The sequence below is a fragment of the Orycteropus afer genome, unplaced genomic scaffold (assembly GCF_000298275.1).
Source record: "Orycteropus afer afer isolate SDZICR_OR568_19922 unplaced genomic scaffold, OryAfe1.0 scaffold00051, whole genome shotgun sequence".
Taxonomy (NCBI): domain Eukaryota; kingdom Metazoa; phylum Chordata; class Mammalia; order Tubulidentata; family Orycteropodidae; genus Orycteropus; species Orycteropus afer.
The window spans coordinates 11,388,198-11,407,535 of NW_006921638.1; the positions used below are offsets into that span (position 1 = coordinate 11,388,198).

General features: G+C 35.4%; 1 protein-coding gene across 1 annotated transcript in view; it reads left to right on the top strand.

Moving 5' to 3' along the window:
* MIA2 (MIA SH3 domain ER export factor 2) overlaps nucleotides 1-19,338 on the top strand; it is a 129,145-nt gene that overhangs the window by 88,825 nt on the left and 20,982 nt on the right. Inside the window, exons 18-24 of the mRNA XM_042780651.1 lie at nucleotides 2,351-2,489; nucleotides 6,885-6,986; nucleotides 7,927-7,987; nucleotides 8,554-8,589; nucleotides 13,928-13,995; nucleotides 15,374-15,456; nucleotides 17,072-17,200. Of these exons, the coding sequence (XP_042636585.1) occupies nucleotides 2,351-2,489; nucleotides 6,885-6,986; nucleotides 7,927-7,987; nucleotides 8,554-8,589; nucleotides 13,928-13,995; nucleotides 15,374-15,456; nucleotides 17,072-17,200 (618 nt within the window). The remainder of the gene's footprint in view (nucleotides 1-2,350; nucleotides 2,490-6,884; nucleotides 6,987-7,926; nucleotides 7,988-8,553; nucleotides 8,590-13,927; nucleotides 13,996-15,373; nucleotides 15,457-17,071; nucleotides 17,201-19,338) is intronic.

Genomic DNA, 19,338 nt, shown 5'->3' on the forward strand with positions numbered 1-19,338 from the left:
GTAGCTTAGTGCCTAAAGCACTTGACTGCTAACCAGAAGGCTGGTGGTTCAAACCTACCAGCCACTCCTCGGAAGGAAGGTTGGGCAATCCTACCTTTGTAGTGGTACTGCCTTGGAAACCCAAGGAGGGGTCGCTATGAGTCGGGGCCAACTCAATGGCACATAACAACAACATGTAGAATCCCAAGGAGGGGTCTCTGTGAGTTGGATTTGACTCAGTGGCAGTGAGTTTGGTTTGGTTTTGGATGCTGAGCAAATAATCTGAGAAGCTGGACTTTATGAAGAAGAATGTGGCATCAGGACTGGAGGAAGATTCATAAACAACCTGTGATACGCAGACAATACAACTTTGCTGAATGTGAGGATGACTTGAAACATACTGAAGAAGATTAAAAACTATAGTCTGCAGTATGGATTACATCTCAACCTAAAGAAAATGAAAATCCCCACAACTGGACCAATAAGCAATAAATGGAGAAAAGATTGAAGTTGTTGAAGATTTCATATTACTTTCTTCCACAATCAACACCCATGGAAATAGCAGTCAAGATATCAGATGACATATTGCCCTGGGCAGACCTACTCCAAAAGACCTCTTTCAAGTGCTGAAGAGCTAAGATATCGCCTTAAAGACTAAGGTGTGCCTAACCCAAGCCATGGTACTTTCAGTTGCCTCATAATGCTTGTGAGAGCTGGACAATGAATAAGGAAGAGCAAAGAAGACTTGATGCTTTTGACTTGTGGTATTGACGAAGAATACTGAAAGTACCACGGACTGCCAAAAGAACAAAGAAATGTGTCCTGGAAGAAGTGCAGCTGGACTGCTTCTTGGAAGCAAGAATGGCCAGACTTTGTCTCACTTACTTTGGTCATGTTGTCAGAAGGAACCACTCCCTGGAAAAGGATATCATGCTTGGTAAAGTGGAGGGTCAGTGAAGAAGGGGAAGCCCTCAATGAGATGGATTGACAGTGTCTGTAACAATGGGCTTAGGTATAGCAAGGATTGTGAGGCTGGCACAGGATCACACAGTGTTTCGTTCTGTTGTACATAGGGTTGTTATGAGTTGGAGCCAACTCAATGGCACCTAACAACAACAGCACTGCATATACTACTACATACTTACTAAGATGTAGATGCTTGTTAGCATGATTTAGAAAATGTCTTCTCTGGGCAGAGTGAGTTTTTATCTTATGAAAATTTGTTGTGGAGATTCATACTCATGTTTTGGGAGATGGTACCTGAATCTTAGAGGAGTTCAGATTTGAAGTTATTATGTTGGAAGAGGGATGAAGGTTTCAGAACAAATGAGGCACTGATTATAAAGTACTCATAATTATTTTTTGTTGTTGTTATGTGCTGTCAAGTTGGACCTGACTCATAGTGACCCCTCCTTGGGTTTCCGAGGAGATTATCACTGCGGAAGTAGATTGCCCAACTTTCCATCCAAGGAGTGGCTGGTGGGTTTGAACCACCAGCCTTCTGGTTAGCAGTCAAGTGCCTTAGGCACTACACTGCCAGAGCTCCTCATAATTATATGTTGTTGTTGTTGTTGTTATGTGCTGTCGAGTCAGACTTGACTCATAGCGACCCCTCCTTGGGTTTCCAAGGCAGTGTCACTATGGAAGTAGATTGCCCCATCTTCCTTCCGAGGAGTGGCTGGTGGGTTTGAACCACCAGCCTTCTGGTTAGCAGTCAAGTGCCTTAGGCACTATGCTACCAGAGCTCCTGTATTTAGGATAGTTAATTTTTGCTTAATAGGTGATTCTTTTAGATGGTTTAGCAGTTGAAAGAAAGCTATAGTTGATATTTTGTTTTCCTAGTCTTGATCTGGTTTAACCTATGAGAACTTTTGAGCTTTTGTTAACAGATGATCTAGATTTCTGGCTTGATTTATAACATTTATCAAAATTTTGACCTAAAAGGGAGGGCTGGGTAAAAGTTAAATATTAACAGGTAAAGATTTGCTAGATTAAAACCAGGTATTGTTTATCACATGGAAGTAGTTCCTTGGGGAATGCCATAAAAACTCTCATCTCTAAAACCTTAGAGAACTTTAGTGGCTTTTGACTTCCAGACTGAAAAGTAGATGCTCGAATTAGAATATTGAAAGTTTTGGAAACCTATACATAATAGTTATTTTATTTAATATTTTAATCAAAGCTCTTTAGTTGAAATACTATAAAGTGTTTAGGCAAACAAAATACCTTATAGGTTTTTGTGGTTGTTGCAGAGAGGAATGTATATCCTGAGATAATAATTTATTAGCAATATTTTTTATTTTTCTTAAATGTTAGTGTGTAATGTAACATATTTACTACATTAATTGTGACTTTTAAATTTTCTCTGTAGAGTGCATTAAAGGTCTCCAGACTGAGAAATCATCTTTGCAGTCAGCAAATACACAGTTTGAAAATGAGAATCAAAAGCTTCAGCAGAAACTTAAAGTAATTACTGAGCTGTATCAAGAAAATGAAATGAAGCTTCACAGGTAATAAAAATTGTGTTGATAACTCCATTGAATGACAAGTAAAATAGCTTAAAAATTAAATGTCACCTATTCAGCTTATGTGATTATTAGAAGTTCTCAATATATGATTAGGTTATATTTCATCAATTCATTTTTCATAAAGTTATTTGATCTTGAGACTTTTTATTCATAGAATATTATAAATGATGTTAGAATTTTCAAGGTAGTTCACAAAATCCTCTTTAATTGTTAATAAATAGTCAGCAAATAATTGACTTAGTCTTCCTAATACTGTGTGGTTACGTGAGGGAGTCTGGATGAACACTAATGATGGAACTACCCATTAATTTCAGTGCTCATATGTCCTAAACTGACCCCTCTTCCTCTTGCAAGTTGCTTTTGCCCTAGTGTTTCTTGTCTAAGTAAACGGCAGGGTCATTTACCTATTGCTCAGCACATCTACTTCAGCCATCCTCAACTTCTTTCTTATATTGCATATTCATTCTGTCATCAAATCCTGTCAGCTTTTCCATATCTTGAATATTTTCCAATATTTTCACCTCCTCCCATATTAGTATTCTGATTCAAGCCATCATCAGTTAGTACCTGGCTTATTATAGTTAGTTACCTCTTAAGTGGTCTCTCTCCTTCCACTCTTAAACTTCTGTACTTTGTTTTCTATGCAATATACAGATGTTGTTAAGTGTCTTCCTTAATCGTTGTCTAGCTTTCACATGCATATGAGGCAATCCAAAACACCATAGCTTGGGTTGGGCACATCCTAGTCTTCAAAGAGACATCCTATCTAAAGTTATACCTGCATTCTCTATCCACTTATCTTGCTTTTTCTTCCTAGCCATTATCCTCTGATGATTGGTTGTTTTCATTTTGTCTTCCCTACATTAAATCGGAGCTCACATCTACATGAAGCGTAAACTCATGAGAGAATTACTTTATTTTCTTCTCTTCTGTACCCCCAGTGCACCTAAATCTATGCCTGGCACATGAAAGCTGTTCAACAAATATTTGTTGAACATATGAGAAGATATATTTAGAGCCTTTATACATGGAGTAAAAGAGTATTTGCATATATATACTGATGCCTAAGTGCAAAGTTATACAGAGACTCCAATATTAACCAGTATACCACATATTTTTCATCATAAAAGGAAATTAAATGTACCTGAAGTTTTAGGGTCCTTTAAACACTTAATAAAAGTTATTGTGAATTTGGAAGCTGGTAACACTCCACTGAGATTAGGATGCTGAGTAGTTGGTCAAGCTCATTTATTAGCTAAGCCTCTACCTCAACCATTCTTTGAATTCAATTCACAGTTTAAAAACTTGCTATTCATCATGGTTCTTTTGGTCATTTGGATATGAAAAGGAAATGAACATGACTAGATGGATGTGATGTAGTAGCCTCAGTGTTTCAGGCAGTAAATCTAGGAATGCCCCCCCCCTTTTTTTTAGATTACAATGAAAGATATTGTTATGTAGATTTTGAACACAAAAGGAATTCTTGGAGGTGAAAGACTTACTTTTGAGTATATTTTTTAACCAAAAAAACAAATGGCTAATAGTAGAATTTTAATGAGTGATGTTAAAAATTTCAAAGAAAAGAGGTGTTATCTGAAGATATTTAAAGCAAGCATGGGAAGCTATGTAGTATTTTGTGTGTATTTTTCATGTTGTGATTTCATTTATCAGTTTGAAAAGTTTTAAATTCTCAAGATGTCATATATTCCATTCTTAATATTTAAGTTAAACTGTTCACTACTTAGATTCTATGAATTATACCAGTGGTTGTTATTCAGGGCAGAAAATAGAGCTGATAGACCCATGACTGATAGCACCTCTAGAGGACAGATAGAACTGCCCCACAGGATTTCCAAGTCTGCCACGTCTTTCTCCTGTGGAGTAGCTGGGGGGTTCAAATTGTCCATCTTTTGGTAGCAGCCGAGCTCTTAACCACTGTGCCTCCAGGACTCCTCAGAGTTGATGTTGTTGTTGTTAGGTGTTGTTGAGTTGGTCCCAACTCATAATGACCCTGTGTATACCTGAACAAAAACACTGTCTCATCCTCTGTCATCCTCACAATTGTTGCTATGTTTGAGCCTGTTTTTGCAGCCACTGTGTCTTTCCATCTTGTTGAAAGCCTTCCTCTTTTTCGCTGACCCTCTACTTTGCCAAGTGTGATGTCCTTCTCCAGGGATTGGTTCCTCTTGATAACATGTCCAAAGTACATAAGACTAAGTCTTGCCTTCTTTGTTTCTAAGGAGCATTTGGCTTTAATTCTTCCAAGATAGATTTATTCTTCTGGCAGTCCGTGGTATGTTCAGTATCCTTCACTAACACCATAATTCGGAGGCATCAGTTCTTCTTCCATCTTAACTTACTCACTGTCCAGCTCTCATGCATATGAGGTGATTGAAAATACCGTGGCTTGATCAGGTATACTTTAGTCCTTAAGGTGACATCTTTGCCTTTGAATACTATAAAGATGTCTTTTGCAGCAGATTTGGCAATGCAATACATCGTTTGATTTCTTGACTGCTGCTTCTATGGGTGTTGATTGTGGATCCAAGTAAAGTGAAATCCTTGACAACTTCAGTCTTTTCTCCGTTTGTCATGATGTTCCTTATTCGTCCAGTTGTGAAGACTTTTGTTTTCTTTGTGTTGAGGTGTAATCCATATTGAAGGCTGTAGTCTCTGATCTTCATCAGTAAGTGCTTAAAGTCCTCTTCAATTTTCAGCAAGCAGAGTTGTGTCATCTGCATATTGTAGGTTGTTAATGAGTCTTGCTCTTATCCTGTTGCCATTTTCTTCATATAGTCTCTGATTATTTGCTTAGCATACAGAGGAAAATGTACCAGGAAAATAATTAATTAAAATTCTTGCCTGCATACAAATATGATTTAGGTTCATTTTCTAGAGGCTGGATTGATATGTTTTCATGGCTAACATATTGCATTAGTAGTAGTTTTCCAAATTTAATATTGGAGAGTAGTGAAATGGCAGGACCTAGGAGTTTGGTGTGTCACTTTAACTGTGTGAAGTAAGATAGGACTTTCAGTCATATAATTCGGTTTCCTTTCACAGTGTCATTTCTGACATTACTGAGTCTACCCAGATTGAATGTGGTTGGCAGGGATGTCAAAGAATTTCTTGTTATCTTTAATCAACATTCTGTAAAAAACAAACTTCCTTTCCATCCTCAAGTCTATCATACTTTCAAACCTTTTTTGAAGAGATAGCTTTTATTTTCTTGTAGCATCTGTGAAGTGATTGACTTGGGAGAATGCCTTCTAAGCAGTAGTTAATGTAATTTGTAGAATATAAAACATTTGCTGCTGCCCTGTAGTATTTTTTTCAGCAGTTTTTCATGTTCCTTAAATTTCATGAAGGAGAAGAGACATCTGTAGTTAGGACTCCATATATATTTTTCTGTTATACTCACTGCCATGAAGTCAATTCCAACTCATAGTGACCCTCTTTGGGTTTCTAAGGCGGTAAATCTTTACAGAGGTAGTTTGCTCAGTCTTCCTTCTACAGAGTGGCTGGTGGATTTGAACTGCCATCCTTCTGGTTAGCAGTCATATGCCTTTGGCATTACGCCACCAGAACGCCTTTTTTTCTCTTAAATTCCATAAATATTCTTTGCGATGCTAGTGTTATTAATGATGACTATATAAATAAAAACATAGACTATCTAGCTTAATAGAGTCACTACTTGGTAGCTCTCTGGCTTGGTACAGTTATCTAATTTTAGTCTCTGCTTTATTTTCCTTTATGTAAAATGGAAGTTTTAATAGAAATCTTCCATAGGGCTGTTGTTATAATTAAGTAATACATATAATAGCCTAAGAACAATTCAGGCCCATATTAACAGCTTAATGAGTTAGCTGTTACTATTATTAAAAGTACCAGAAGTTGTAAGGAGGACTTTTATTTATTTTGGTTGTTTTTTTACAAAGTGGCCTTTTTTTTTTTTTTAATGAAGCCTCAATTACTATTTTTAACAGGCACTTTAAAAATGATCCAAACATAGTTCATTAGTTGGTGGCTTCTTGTCTAATAAATGCAGTGTTTCTTCAGATAAGAGGGCTTAATAAATAACAGTTATAATAGTTTTACTAATATTTATCTTTTATCATCTTATTTTTATGATAAATTCTTACGAAAACTCTTTAAGTTACTATAGTTGTAGTAGTATATTAGATGCGCTGCTTTGTAATGCTAAATTCCATACCAGTCATGTTAATGCAGATACTTTTTTATTTTCTTGCATGTGATGTTTCTAGTGACACTATACAGATTGCTTTTTGGGGAGCACCAGTTGTGATATAATTTCAAAGATATAATTGATGATTTTTTCACATATATTAAAATAAATAAAATACTTTCTGATTTAAGGAAATTAACAGTAGAGGAAAAGTACCGATTAGAGAAACAGGAGAAACTTTCTAAAGCTGACGAAAAACTCAGTCACGCAGCTGAGGAACTGGAGGCCTACAGGTACTGAATATATGCCCCCACTTTTTTTGGGATGGGGAAGATATACAAAAACACAGTTCTAGAAAAATTAGAAAGCAACCAGAATATAAATAAAACAACATATTTTTATTTCATTATTTTTTATTCAGATGCCTTGATATTGCACAATCATACAGAAAATATAAAAAGGAAAAAAATGTTTTACTTTGAGTTTGTTTGATTTTAAATCTCTTACATTAAGTGATTTGAATATGAACACTTCTATTTTTTGTTAATGTCTAGAAAATTATTAATTTCAACGTCTTTCCTCTTTGGTTTAAATGGGAAAGAATACATACAATATCAATGGATTTAAGAAATGTGATGCAGAAATAAGTATGCCAGAATTAACATTCTAAAGAAATGCCTGAAAGTCTAGTTTTTACCTTGTCTCTGTCCTCACTGGATCTAAGAAAATAATAGAAAATCTAGAGGGGAAAAGGGAAGAGATCCAGCAGCAGCCTGGATGTGTTACTTCATTTCACCTCAGGAAGAGTCAGCTTGGATCTTATCCAAAAGAAGAAATTCTTAGTCTTATAAAAGTAATAAACATTTTACTTCCCCAAAGTCATTAATTTCCTAAAATTCTATTAAATTTATAGACATCTGAATAAATCTTATAATAACATGTTTATTAAAAATAAAAAAACAACTGATGTACCATATAAATCCTTACATGGCCTTTGGATTAGGTAAAGCCATGTGGTAGTACTCTTAAACCTTAATGAAAGTTTTTTCAGGGAAAAAATATATTTTATGAGCTCCTGAAGTTGTTTATTACTTAATATGTAGACTTTTGAAGTTATTTTTTATATGAAACATTTGTATACTGGGTGTTCTAACTAATATCCTGAGCAAAGACAGTGTGTTGTATCATTTTTTAGCATATGTTAATAGTAGAATAATTATTATTATCTTGTAGAAAGCGAGTCAAAGATCTTGAAGAAGAATTGGAGAGAACCATCATTTCTTATCAAGGGCAGGTATATATATATATGTGTGTGTGTGTGTGTGTGTGTGTGTGTGTGATTTTTAAAACAATTTTGATTTGAATTGATATCTCTATCCCAATGCAATACTGTAGGTACTTGAAGTTGTATATCTCCCTTGACGTATTGCATGTGGCTGTGGAATATTGACAGGAAGTATAACATTTTGAGATAAGAGACCTTGTTCAAAGTTGCCATGTTTCCTATTGCTTTGGGAACGTGATATAAATAAACATATGTTAGCATTGAGGTCTCCTATTCATTAGGCTGAACCTAGTTATCTTAAGTGGTAACACCTATTATAGTTGATCATTGCATAAAGTGAAAATTTACTAGAAAAATCTTAATTATCTTTACATTTAGTTTTTGTTTTAAAAGTATAATGGGATAAATTGTGTATAGAAAAGTTTGTTTTTAAAATGTTGCTTACTAAGCTTTTCAGAGCTGCTTGGATATTTTTGAGTTTATTAATTTTGCACTAAATTATAGTGGTAGATGTGACCATTTTTTAACTTAAGAAAAATAGTTTTCAGTGGTATTTTAATGACTTTCCTTTTCAGATTACTTCTCATGAAAAAAAAGCACATGATAATTGGGTAAGTTTTACATTCTCTTAAGCTCTTTTATCAAATTGTATTTTTTCCTTTCAGAAATGAATGGCTCCTGCATTGCAGGACAAAAAAAAACCAAAACCAAAAACAACAGTAAAAAGAACAAATGGCTCATTTTAATTGTTATTATTGTTGTTAGGTGACATTGAGTCAGCTCCAACTCATAGTGACCCTGTGTACAACAAAACCAAACACTGCCCAGTCCTGTGCCAGCCTCACAATCCTTGCTATGCCTGAGCCCATCACTGCAGCCACTCTGTCATTCCATTTCGTTGAGGGCCTTCCCCTTCTTCGCTGACCCTCCACTTTACGAAACACGATTCCCTTCTCCAGGGAGTAGTTTCTTCTGACAACATGACTACAGTAGGTGAAACAAAGTCTGGCCATACCCGCTTCCAAGGAGCATTCCAGCTGCACTTCCTCTAGGACACATTTGTTTGTTCTTTTGGCAGTCCATGATACTTTCAGTATTCTTTGCCAACACCATAGCTCAAAAGCATCAAGTCTTCTTTGGTCTTCCTTGTTCCTTGTCCAGCTCTCACCTGCTTATGAGGTGATTGAAAATACCCTGGCTTAGGTTAGGTGCAGGAGCTCTGGTAGTGTAGTGCCTAAAGCACTTGACTGCTAACCAGAAGGCTGGCGGTTCAAACCCACCAGTCACTCCTTGGAAGGAAGGTTGGGCTATCACTACTTCTGTAGTGATAACTGCCTCAGAAACCCAAGAAGGGGTCGCTATGAGTTGGGTCCAACTCAATGGCAAATAACAACAACAACAACAGGATAGGTGCACCTTAGTCTTCAAAGTGATATCTTTGCTCTTCAGCACTTGAAAGAGGTCTTTTTCAGCAGATCTGCCCAGGCCATTATGTCATCTGATGTCTTGACTGCTGCGTCCATGGGTGTTGACTGTGGAACCAAGTAATATGAAATCTTTTAACAACTTTAATCTTTTCTCCATTTATTGTGATGTTGCTTATTGGTCCAGTTGTGGGGATTTTAATTTTCTTTAGCTTGAGGTGTAATCCATACTGCAGATTGAAGTTTTTAATCTTCATCAGTAAGTGCTTCAAGTCATCCTCACTTTCAGCTAGCAAAGTTGTATTGTCTGTATATTCCAGGTTGTTAATGAGCCTTCCTCTAATCCTGATGCCACATTCTTCTTCATATAGTCCAGCTTCTCAGATTATTTGTTTAACATACAGATTGAGTAAGTATGGTGAAAGGATAAAACCCTGACACACTCCCTTCCTGATTTTAAACCATGCCGTAACACCTTGTTCTGTTCGAACTACAGCCTCCTGGTCTATGTTCTTGATGAGCACAATCAAGTGTTCTGGAATTCCCATTCTTCGTAATGTCATCCATAATTTGTTAATGATCCACACAGTTGAATGCTTTTGCATAGTTCATAAAACACAAGTAAATGTCTTTCTGGTATTCTTTGTTTTGAGCCAAGATCCATCTGACATCAGCAACTCTATCCCTCACTCCACGTCCCCTTAGGAATCCAGCTTGCATTTCTGGAAGTTCTCTGTCAATATTCTGCAACCTTTTTTTAATTATCTTCAGCAAGATTTTACTTGCATTTGATATTAGTGATATTGTTATGATAATTTCCACATTCTGTAGGATTACCTTTCTTTGGAAGGGATACACATATGGATCTTTTCCAGTCAGTTGGCCATGTAGCTGTCTTCCAAATTTCTTGGCATAGACAAGGGAGTGCCTCCAACGTGGCATCGGTTTGTTGAAACATCTCAATGAGTATTCCATCAGTTCCTGGAGGCTTGTTCTTTGCCAATTCCTTCAATTCAACTTTGACTTATTCCTTCAATAACCTTTGTTTTTGATCATATGCCATCTCCTGAGATGGATGAACATTGACTAGTTCTTTTTGGTACAGTGACTCTGTGTATTCCTTTCATCTTCTTTTGATGTTTCCTGCGTCATTCAGTATTTTGCCCACAGAATCTTTCAGTGTTGTAGCTGGAGGCTTGAATGTCTTCTTCAGTTCTTTCAGCTTGAGAAATGCCAAGTGTGTTCTTGCCTTTTGGTTTTCTAATTCCAGGTCTTTGCACATTTCATTATAGTAATTGACTTTGTCTTTTTGAGCCTCTCTTTGAAATCTTCTGTTCAGCTCTTTTATCCTGTCATTTCTTCCATTTGCTTTGGCTACTCTCCATTGAAGGGTACGTTTCAGAGTCTCTTCTGACATCCATGTAGGTCTTTTCTTCCTTTCCTGTCTTTTTAATGACCTTTTGCTTTCTTTATGGATGATGTTCTTGATGTCATCCCACAATTCCTCTGGTTCTCGATCATTGGTGTTCAGTGCATCAAATCTGTTCTTTAGATGGTCTCTAAATTCAGGAGGGATATATTCAAGGTCATATTTTGGCTCTTGTGGACTTGTTTTAATTGTCTTCAGCCTTAACTTGAACTTGCATATGAGCAATTGATGGTCTGTTCCATAGTCAGCTCCTGGCCTTGTTTTGGCTGAAGATACTGAGCGTCTCCATCGCCTCATTCCACAGATAGAGTTAAACTGATTCCTGTGTACTCCATCTGGCGAAGTCCATGTGTATAGCCATCAAAAAAAAAGATGTTTGCAATGAGTAAGTCATTGGTCTTGCAAAATTCTGTCATGTGATCTCCAATGTTATTTCTGTCACGAAGGACATATTTTCCAACTACTGGTGATTCTTCTTTGTTTCCAACTTTTGCATTCCAGTCACCAGTGATTATTAACACATCTTCATTGCATGTTTGGTCAGTTTCAGACTGCAGAAGTTGGTAAAAATCTTCAATTTCCTTGTCTTTGACTTTGGTGGTTCGTGCATAGATTTGAGTAATAGTAGTATTAACTGGTCTTCCTTATAGGTGTGTGGATATTATCCTATCACTGACAGCATGGTACTTAAGGATAGATGTGAAACATTCTTTGTGACAATGAATGCCACACCGTTCATCTTCAATTTGTTATTCCCAGCATAGTAGATCATATGGTTGTCTGATTCAAAATGGCCAAAACCAGTCCATTTCAGCTCACTAATGCCTAGGATATAGATCTTAATGAGTTCCATTTCATTTTTGACAACTTCCAATATTCCTAGATTCATACTTTGTACATTGCATGTTTCAATTATTAATGGATGTTTGCAGCTGTTTCTTCATTGTGAGTCATGCCACGTTGGCAAATGGAGGTCCCAAAAGCTTTACTCCATCCACATCATTAAGGTCACTCTACTCTGAGGAGGCAGCTCTTCCCTGTTTGTATTTTGAGTGCCTTCTCTGACCTGAGTGGCTCATCTTCCGGCACTGTATTGGACAGTGTTTCAGGGCTATTCATAAAGTTTTCCGGTAATATATCAGACAGTGTTCCATTGCTATTCATAAGGATTTTTTCTGGCTTACTCTTTGAGAAGTGAATGGCCGCTTTTTCTTCTTCCGAGTCTGTCTTAGTCTGGAAGTTCTGCTGAAACCTGTCCACCATGGGTGACTCTGCTGGCATTTGAAATACTGGTGGCATAGCCTCCAGCCTCACAGCAACACACAAACCATCATAGTATGACAAACTGACAGGTGAAAGTAAAGGTGGTGGTGGTGGTGTTGTTATTTGCCGTCGAGTTGGCCCCGACTCATAGCGACCCTTTCTAGGGTTTCCGAGGCAGTATCCCTACAGAAGTAGGATTGCCCAAAGGTGGCATTTTAAAAAAAGTCTACTTTTAATTTCACAGTACACACAATACACACTTAATTAACAATGCACTTTTAATTTTATAATACACAAATACACACTTAGTGAAATGATGTTTCTTATAAACTATACTTTGATAAAACACAGTCACTCACATAACCTAAATCTTCTTTCTCTGCTTTCTGTGCATTGCTTCTTTGCAAGGAGTTTATATTCTTTTTGGGGAATGTGATGTGATATTGATACATTCACAGTTTTAAGGCATGTAACATTCTTTGTGGAGTTAAAGTCGTTTCTTATGTGTAGTACACAGTATTAAGTGAACTCAAATTTGATTGTATAGTTCCTTGTATTTATAAAAAGTTATGCTTATGGACTAAGTTAATTTGCTTACTTTGTATGATAAATATATATGCCCTAGGAGATTACATATGTTTGGCAGGTCTGATGTTTCATACATTGCTTCTTCTAACCTGGAGAATCCACAGAATGACTGGGAAACATTCAATATTCCTTACAAGTCTAACTGTGCCCACAAACAACTTTTTGGGAATATTGCATGTTCTTGGTATTTATTACAAGTTTAAGCTTTGTTTTCTCCAACCTATATAATGAAAGTAACCTTTTATTTTACTAAATAAAAGTGTTACTAAATATAAAAGATTATAAATGTAAAAGATTTATAGGAATATAATCTGTATAGTTCTGTGCACTTAGTAGGTATGCAGAATACTTTAATTGTATTATACTATATATATATAATAAAAGGATAGCCAGTACCATCATCAGTCTACTTGCACAGAGGTATACCTCAGAAACCCAAGGAGGGGTTGCTGTGAGTCAAATTGACTTGACAGCAGTGAGTTTGGTTTTTTGGTTTTGTACCATCATTCTGTGGAATCATTTTAGACCGTTATGCTTTCACAGTATTATAGTGATTTCTCAACTCGTAGCAATCCCTCCTTGGCTTTCTGAGGCAGTATCTCTACAGAAGTAGATGTCTAACCTTCCTTCTGAGGAGTGGCTTGTGGGTTTGAACTGCCAGCCTTCTGGTTAGCAGTCAAATGCCTTAGGCACTACGCCACCAGAGCTCCCTAATTATATTATACTATATATATTATAAAAGGATAGCCTGTGCCATCATGCTGTGGAATTATGTTAGACTTTCATGCTTTCACAGAATTATAGTGATTTCTCTTCAGGGATGGTTATCTCGTTCCACATATGTTGCTGCCATCATAATGATCCTGAGTCTCTGTTCCTGTCTTCATAAGCTTGGGTCATTTTAATAATGCTCTTGTCATGTTATATGAATATTTAAAGTACCTAATAATGCTAAGCCTTGGTGTCACATCCAGGTACCTTTCATTCATTGTCAAGTACATGATTAAACTCTAGCCTGACTATTCCGCCGACTGATGTCTCTGGTTACATGAAACTGATTCCGTTTTAAAATAATTCCCTAAATTAATTTTTTTTACAAAATTTACATTGAGTTTATTGAAATACACACTTAATTAAATGATTGTGATATTTGTTATGCTTTCATTATGGTATTTGCATATATTATCTTTCATTTTAAGTTTGTATAAATGTAATTTTTGTAAATTTTGTCTTATTTTCTGTAAGATGGCAGCTCGGACTGCTGAAAGAAATCTTAATGATTTAAGGAAAGAAAATGCTCACAACAGACAAAAGTAAGTATCTTAGTGGGAACACTTTAAAAAATAGTTAATACTAGTTATCATTTTTATTCTCAGTAATTTTATTACAGATAAATAAGGAAACTTGCAGTACATCAAGCATATCTAGTTGTGAAATACCAGCTTTATACTCAAAACTCCTGAAAACCAAACTCAGTGTCGTGGTGTTGAATCTGATTCATAGTGACCCCTCCTTGTCTTTCTGAAGTGGTCTCTCTATGGAAATAGATGGCCTTGTCTTCCGAGGAATGACTGGTGGGTTTGAACCGCCAGCCTTCTGGTTAGCAGTCAAATACCTTAGGCACTATACCACCAGAGCTCCAAGTTTTATACTAGGAGTAGCTATTTCTTTTTGTTAGTTTAAAATACTTAGTGAGGGCACTAAAATGACACTTGAAGGAAATTGTTCATAGATTCTTCTGTTAAAAGTGTAACTTAAAAAATATATCTTTAAGTCAGTATAGATGGAGGAAGATTAATATGGATAGAAAGATAACGAATGAATTTCTAACAGTGATTTCAGAGTATCACCATTTCATAATGGATACATGGATAGAATATTTGTTATCTCTGTCATCGCCTGGTTTTATTGTTTTGGGTAGCCTTGTTTCACAATAATAATATCAAAGGCAGAATAAAGTATACAGTATATAGTAGAAGGGAAGAGTAAATGTTTTTCTATAAGGATGATAAAGTCTTTCCAGAGTGTGATAATTTCTTGCCAGAATGTACTATTAACATTACCCAATATGAGTTTTACTCTTCGTGTTTGTCTCTTCTCTCAGAAATTAAAACTAAATGATTCAATGTTTTATTTCAGATCTGATGGTCAAGAACTAGGTATAAGATTCTATTAAAATGCCACATATTTAAGATAAAAAGTTTAGAGTAAAATAGTAGAATGAATTAATCGGATTTCCAGTTTTATAATGAGTGGAATGATGTAGATCACATTACAATGGAAAACATACATGACTCAGAGCAAGAACCCTGGGTTAATCCTGGTCCTAGCTTTAGTTTCCATAGTTTTATAAGAAACTTGAACTGGTTGATGGGAGGTCCTTTCATTTCTCAAATATTGAATTCTGTCGTTTAGTACTCATTGCTGTCTAATTTTGAAAAAGAAACAAAACAGTTCCAAACCTCAACAAGACATCATTATCACTAGACAAAAAGAGACCTGCTATCCTAAAATAAATAGTAGGGGATAAAGGAAGATTTTTAGTCAGAATAATTTTAGATGGTCTGTGGCTTCTCTGCAGATAATGAGATTGTGAAAAGAGTAACTTGTGCTTGGTAGTGGCCTTTGTTTTGAAATATGGGTGCCTCCTCTTGCAAGAGTAACTTAGAGATGTTTGTTCTTTATTTGCAGATTAACTGAAAGAGAGTTTAAATATGAACTTTTAGAAAAAGATCCTTATGCCCTTGATGTTCCAAATGCAGCATTTGGCAGAGGTAGTTTTTTTTTTTTTTTAAACTCATCTTTTAAGATACATATATATGTATATATAATATGTAGTTTATTTAGTATAAGTTAATATTATTATTTATAAATATTTTAGATTTTGAAGCCAGGGTTCCAGTGTGAGCTCTCCCACAAACTCCCATGTCTCTGGGTCTGTTTCCGTAGCAGTCATGGAATTATTTGCCACCTCCCTTTTCTTAGTAGGATTTTGTAAGATGGTGTGTATTTGTTGCCTTGAAAATACAATGGTGTGTATGAGCTCCTTGAAAAGCAAAGTACCTGACATACAGTTGGTAATCAGTAACTATTTGTTGGAAGAATGAATGAGTATGAGGGTGTTTAAATGGAGTAGCATTGTGATTGTTTACGTACTTTGTGATTTGCTTGAATTATAATGGAAAGATGAGACTTAAAAGAGTCCGTTTGAAAGTATTAATTAAAAATTAATAATTAATATGGTTTAATTGCTTTAATTATCCCTCATAGTGGGGGAAAGACATTTCATATTTCTGTCCATTCATTACTCAGTAGCATCTTTAACCTTGGAATTGTCCAAATAGTTTAAATTTTTCAAAATGTTTTCAGTTTAATTGGAAATAAGCTTCTGAGGCAGTATAGGTAGAGTCTTATTTTCATAACCTTGGAAAAGATAAAACTTCAGGAGAGTCAGATTTCTTCAAAATGAAAGTCTTTTTCTACATTTTTTTATGTTTCTACATTTAAAAAGTATCAGATTACTGTGAACTTCAAATTTAACTCTTAGAGTGGGAGTATTATACAGAAGGGAATTTTTGTCTGAACCCAATGCAAAAATCTCAAGGCAAGTAATAATGCTTGATCTTTTATTATAACTGCATTCGAATATTATATAAGCTACATTCAGAAAAATTTAATATGTGTAGAAAGTGTTATTTTGGTGGTATTTAGGGTGGGATTTTTTTTGGTGGTAATTTTTTGATCTTGAAAAATAACCATTATTTGTGAATAGTGAAGTTTGTAAAATGATAGGGCTCTTGCTTATATGAATTAGAGATAAAGTGATTTATCTGATGAATTGGTATTTTTAAACTAACTTTTCACTGGTAATGTATCAAAAGTAATTTATAGGGTCTCAGAGTATTCTATGCTTTTTTTCTACTTTTCAGAATTTGAGTTTTACTTGAATAATTCATGACTCAGTGCAGCCTATCTAGCCCTGATCAAACTGAGCCCTTCCATGTTACAACCCTTATCAGCTGAAATTACCTGGAAGCATTCTGCCATTAAACACAAACCAAACCAAACCTTATTCCCTAAATTTTTTTATAACTCCAAAATACCACCAATTCCTTGTTGCTTAATATTGTATGGTTATTTGAAGGTGCTAATTACCAAGAGTAATTGTTCTTAAGTGTTCATTTGGTAGACAAACTTTAAAAACGTGGGGTTCTGTGTTTAATTGTAGCCCAATATTAGCAAATGCAAGGCAGAGTTAGTGCTCAGGGTGTGGATTAAACTTAAATTGGCAATAGGATGACCTGATGGTAATTGTTGAAATGGGATTCTAACTCTGTAGTGTAGCTATCTGAAACTATGAATTTAAATATGCTGTTTTAATTATTCCAGAGCATTCCCCATATGGTCCCTCACCATTGGGTCGGCCTTCATCTGAAACGAGAGCTTTTCTCTCACCTCCAACTTTGTTGGAGGGTCCACTCAGACTTTCACCTTTGCTTCCAGGGGGAGGAGGAAGAGGTATATTGTTTTAAACATTTTTTTCTACTCTAGATTTCTTCCTTTATATTTTCATCTCAAGTTATTTTTTAAAATGATCTGTAAAATAAACCTTTGAAAAATACAGGCATTCCTTGTACTTATTATTGGTTACCTTTTTGGAAGTGGAGCTCTATGTCATCTAATTTTAATTTACTTTCTCTTCAAAATTGTGTTAGATTACATTTTGATCAAGGACTGGATGCATATCTTTTTAAACTATTTTTGATTTTTTCAAAAAACTATTATATGAACTTCATAAAGAATATACAAAACATCAATTCTGTAATCTAGCATAAAATCACATCATGATTCAACACTTTAAATACAGACTTTTAAATTTTTTTTACTTTGTGATCTTTTTATTATAGACAATCAGAAAGTAAAAGGAATTTTTTTTTTTTTTTTTTTCAGTCAGGGAATTCAGAAGGGCTCTTGTGGGTATAGTTTTGATAGGCACCTTTTAAGGAAACTTAAAAAATTTGCTAATACTTCGAGAAACCCAAAGTTACCTGTTTGGTGCCCTCTTGTATGTTTTTGAGAACGGCTATAGCTACTGCAAGCCTAAGCATTAGCTGCTGGTCTTTTTCCATTCATCTTAGCAGCACTTAGCCTGGTGCTCCTAAAGGGTTGCCTTTGAAAACTCCTGTGTATCTTACAGTTTTCTTCTTTTGAGCTCTTAGCATACTTTGTCAAGTTGCATTGACATATTCCCTTGAATAATGGCAAAATTCAAAGATACTGCTTATTCCAAAATCATCAAAATTAAAAGGTGTTAGTTTTTTAATCCCAAGTTTGTGTTTGATAAGAGTTACTAGCATTCTTCGGCAGTGAAATGTCCCCACCTTCCTTTTTTATCAGTGATTTTAACAGATTGAATATAAGGTAGCAACATAAAGTAATGAGACTAAATAAAATCACCCACTGAGCCTAATATACCAAAGCTCATGTGTCCAAATGAATGTTACATATCAAAATAGTCTCTTAGAGAGTCTATGTACTTCCCCATTGAAGCTGCCATTATCCTAAACAGTTTTGGAACTCTTCTTTTGGAAATGTTTTCAAAGAACATAAGAAAATCAGTTTCCTATTTTTTGGTCATGGGATATTTTCCTTATGCCCATTGCCTATGTGTACCCTCTTTCTCCATCTTCGGTTTATTTTACTTAGAATGGTTCCTTTCTGTCTCCCAGTTCCCCTGCACATGGGGCCCACAGCCTGATGACACCTCAGAAAGGGCTTTTGCTCATGTTGGTGTTGAACCCAGAACTCCCAGGGAAGGGACTGAGTTACAGATTGATACTTGCATCCCTAGAGAAGCTTTGCAGTGAGCACCTCAGAAAGCAGAGTAATTTTAAAATTCACATGTCTGCTCTGAGTGCCCGAAGTCTCTTATTTTCCTCCCCCAATTTTTCACCTTGAACTGCAGTAAGAAATATTTTATATTTGTATTATATGCCAACATAAATATAACTGAAACCAGTTATGTAAAATAGTATTTACCTTGACTATTCTTGATGCTTTCTGATACTTTGTATTCAGTTCTATTCCATGCTGATTGAGATGTAGTTAATTTCATGCACACCTAGCAGTCTGAAAAAGGTGCCCTAGAAATGAGGGTCTAATTGGCTAACCTGCAAATGTGAATCACTAGAAGTTGAATTACATAAGTCAAGGATTGCTTGTAGTCAATTGAATATTTGGATATTTGGAATAAAAGTAAAAATTACCTTTAATTTCTCCTCTCCTATTTAAATTACTTTCCTCTCCTACTTATTTTCAAGATACAATGTGTTTAGGTTATTTGTCAAGGGTGTTTTACTATTTATTTGTTAAAGATGCTACAGAAGTTCTTGGTAAGTTGTCAACGGGCGTTTAAAAATTGCTTTGAAGTAAAAGTTTCTGTGACCCACCAAAGAGGGGGAAGAGTACTCTTTTCTTTTCCTTCCTTTTATTACCTTCGTAAATTTAAAAGTTTGAATGAGATATATGTTTGAATAAGATTGAATATAAAGAGTTTTTTTTTTTCAGAGTAAATTGAATGTAATTTTTGATCTGATTCAACAGCTTTAACCTTTAGGATTTTCAGGTTTGTAACTTTCACCTGGGAGTCAGTCAGC